Here is a 3,708-nt window from a genome sequence, read left to right as displayed (position 1 = left end):
ACGCAACATAAGAACATGTAATTGCATTAGAAAAAATTATAAAAATGAAGAATTCTTTCTTTATTATTTTTGGCGAAATTTGGCCAAAATCACTGTACTATAGTACAGGGGCTTTGACCCAATTTCGGAGCAACTTTCAAAATTTGTAAAAAATTCAATTTTGATTGAAATCCACTTAAACTTTCTACGCAACATAAAAACATGTATATGCATTAAAAAAAATTATAAAAATTAAGAATTCTTTCTTTTTTATTTTTGGCGAAATTTGGCCAAAATCACTGTACTATAGTACAGGGGCTTTGACCCATTTTCGGAGCAACTTTCAAAATTTGTAAAAAATTCAATTTTAATTGAAATCCACTCAAACTTTCTACGCAACATAAAAACATGCATATGCATTAGAAAAAATTATAAAAATGAAGAATTCTCTCCTTTTTAATTTTTGGCAAAATTTGGCCAAAATCACTGTACTATAGCACAGGGACTTTGACCCGATTTTAGAGCAACTTTCAAAATTTGTAAAAAAATTCAATTTTGATTGAAATCCACTCAAACTTTCTACGCAACCTAAAAACATGTATATGCATTAGAAAAAATTATAAAAATGAAGAATTCTCTCCTTTTCATTTTTGGTAAAATTTGGCCTAAATCACTGTACTATAGTACAGTAAGGGGGCAAAAATTCTATCCAAAGACTAGAAAAAACCTTTAATTTTTAAAAGACCTTATATATATATATATATACATCAAGGCATGGACGACAATACAAAACAGATGGCACGTTGAATAAGTTTTGGACTCACCCCACTAACACTATGGAGGACAGTGGACAGATCAGATAGATCTATGCTCAGTCAGGATACTAAGTCTCTTGGTCAGACCATAGATTTGACTACCATAGATATATCTATGGTCAGACTAACATTAGTCTCGCGTAGCAGACGACATTATAGATCTATTAACAGTTATTAAAAATTATTAAAAACTTAATACAGCAAAATAAAAGGTTCAGGATAATAAAAAAAAACAACTAAAAAGAAACTCAAAAAAAAGAAGTCATCTACTGGGAGATTGCATCAATCATCTTCAGACTTTTGCAATTTTAATAAAAATACCATCCTTTGGGTATTGCAAAACTGCAACTACCATTTTCAGTGGTACCTACATGTATAAATAAAAATTTAAAAGTAATACTTTCGTGATTGTAATCAGCTAACCTGAGTATCAGGTGATCTTTCAAACCTATACTTCCTCAATATACTCACTAAGCAAGCCTTAGCCTCCATTAGTGCAAACCTCATTCCAATACAACTCCTTGGTCCTGAACCAAAAGGAATGTAAGCCTGAGGATTCCTACCCTCTTTGCCTTCAGGACTAAACCTGTACATCAAGAGGAATCATTAATGATTAATTTTTTAAATAGATCTAACCGTTTTGGATTGAAAACTTCAGGCTGATCCCAATGCTCAGGTGACATATGTATCTTCAGTATGGGAATATCAAATCTAAATCCTTTAAGGAATGTGACACCATTGATTGTACAGGTCTCATTACACACACGACCAGTACTAGAAATAAAAGTAAAATAAAATATGTGACTATTAAACAAAATACTTTGGTGCTGGTGGATATAAGCGCAATGATTCCTGCAAGACCCAATCAAGGTAAGGTATATTTTGTGACGCATCATACAAAGAAGGATTCTACAAATACAGTACAAAAATATTTAAACTTGTTTCCAATATATTATACTTCATTTTCCTGATAGTAGTCATCAATGGCTTGACACAGTTGTTCTTGCTCGTGAGGATTTATTGCTAAAAGATATGAAGTGAAGGCAAGCATGCTGCTAGTAGTGTCATGACCAGCAAGCATGAAGTCAAAGCAGAGACCAACAATCTGTTTGTCAGTTAGTACATGTGAAGCCTTAATGCTAGACTCATTCTCTGGGTCATCTGGTGCTTCAGCATCCATTAATAATTGAAGAAAATCTTCCCTCTAAAAACAAATGAGACTAATAATGTGTATAATTTAAATCACTCCACCAAAGCAAAGGAACCTTGCTTGTGAAAAATTGTTACAGCGGTTAATTAAATTGCCATGATATTTCCAACCAGTTTAAAATGAGATGGTACAGTAAGTGTAGTAAAATACTTTGACCCTCAAAATACAAACCTTGTTACCATTGTGGCTTTGTTGCACTTGCTCTCTTCTTGATTTTATGATACTCAATGAGGTATCATTGATAACCTTCATGTGTTTGCCTAATGGTAGCATTTTCGCACCAATGACACTCAGAAATTTCAGCAAAGTAGGGAAATAACCTATAGCCACCATAATGCAATGAGTGCATATTAATCCAACAATACTTACTGTCAATAATTTCGTGCCAAATGAAGAATGGTTCACTCAACTCAGTAAAAAACCCAGCAGCTGCTTCTGAAAGTGCACTCCCCTCACCTTTCAATAAATTCACTTCAGAACCAAAAGCTACAGCTAGCATTGTTTCCATAGTAAACTGAGAATAGATTCTATTAAATTAAAATAATTATTTTCATAAATGTCGTATTCATGCACTTTTGTATATTGACGCTCTGTCCCTTTTTGTTAATGTCTTCCAATACACTGATAAGAGAATTGATGCTTTTATCAACTAGTGGCATCATCTGTCATAAAAACATGTTAATCTAAATTGATTTTGATGAAAAGCATTACAAGACTAACCAGCTTAAGTTTCTTGCTTGAAAAAGTTGGAGTAATTATTCGACGGACACGCTTCCATTCCTCACCTTCCTCAAACGATAAACCTGGTCCCATGTTGATATTCCTACGTATTTCAATCATTATCTGAGGTTCTACCTACAAAGATATAGTAGGAATTGCTTACATAAGCACATAAATTAAAATTCTTTTTTAGTGTACACTCACATCTACATTGATAAATTTGTTGGACTGCTTTATCATAATCTCCTTGAGTATGTCAAGATCAGCTATTACAATTCTCACCTTTGTACCCATATAATAACTAAAATGACACAGAAATTATAATCATTAATATACATGTAGTTACGGATATTTAGGCTCGTAGCCAGGGGTAAATTTGAATTGATATATGCCTTTTGGTATTTTGTGTTTATTCTGGTTCACCCCTTTTTTCTAACACTGCCCTATGGTCTTGAATACCATATGCTGGATTTACTAATACAATTCATTGAGGATGATAAGGACAATTGTAAGGAGAGGGTCTTAATGTAGTGCAGTGTCCTGGCATTATAAAGTAGCAGCTATTTTGGCAGCTATTGTGCATTTGTGTCATTATAGGCTATGTTATAAGAGACAGTTTTTATTGTCAACTTACCCAAACACCTTTCCACTTTTAGCAATCCATTTTCCTTGAAAATCAGTTGAAGACTAAAATTAAAATTTAGCCATTAATGAATTTTGTCTCATTGCTTATTACCATTTTTAAAAGTTCTATTCCATTTCCCATTAAAGGCGTAACTGGAGGATGAGGGATTCCCAGCCTCTTAAGGACACCATATGCATGATACAAACTATGAGTAAACAAACCTCACTGAAGTGTTTGATATGGTTAGACTCTAATACTCACCGATAGCAACAATAAACAAGTAGCAAAGTAATCAAAAGTAGCAGTATGCCAAGAAAGCTCATCATTCTGGAAGTAGAAAATATACTTTATCAGTAAAA

At 33.1% G+C, this 3,708-nt stretch overlaps 1 protein-coding gene across 1 annotated transcript; it reads right to left on the bottom strand.

Moving 5' to 3' along the window:
* Positions 1-968: 968 nt before the first annotated feature.
* LOC100638571 (cytochrome P450 3A24-like) lies at positions 969-3,695 on the bottom strand. The gene is made up of 13 exons (XM_003390933.3): positions 3,611-3,695; positions 3,461-3,554; positions 3,359-3,411; positions 2,929-3,025; positions 2,725-2,859; positions 2,578-2,666; positions 2,374-2,531; positions 2,176-2,324; positions 1,753-1,998; positions 1,615-1,703; positions 1,431-1,568; positions 1,218-1,380; positions 969-1,161 (listed from the first exon to the last, which is right to left on the bottom strand). The coding sequence occupies exons 1-13, from the start codon at positions 3,673-3,675 to the stop codon at positions 1,087-1,089; spliced, it is 1,551 nt and encodes a 516-aa protein (XP_003390981.3). The 5' UTR covers positions 3,676-3,695; the 3' UTR covers positions 969-1,086.
* Between the last annotated feature and the right edge of the window lie 13 nt (positions 3,696-3,708).

The sequence above is a fragment of the Amphimedon queenslandica genome, unplaced genomic scaffold (genome assembly GCF_000090795.2).
Source record: "Amphimedon queenslandica unplaced genomic scaffold, v1.1 AMPQUscaffold_11447, whole genome shotgun sequence".
Taxonomy (NCBI): domain Eukaryota; kingdom Metazoa; phylum Porifera; class Demospongiae; order Haplosclerida; family Niphatidae; genus Amphimedon; species Amphimedon queenslandica.
This window is presented reverse-complemented; position numbering and strand designations above follow the sequence as displayed.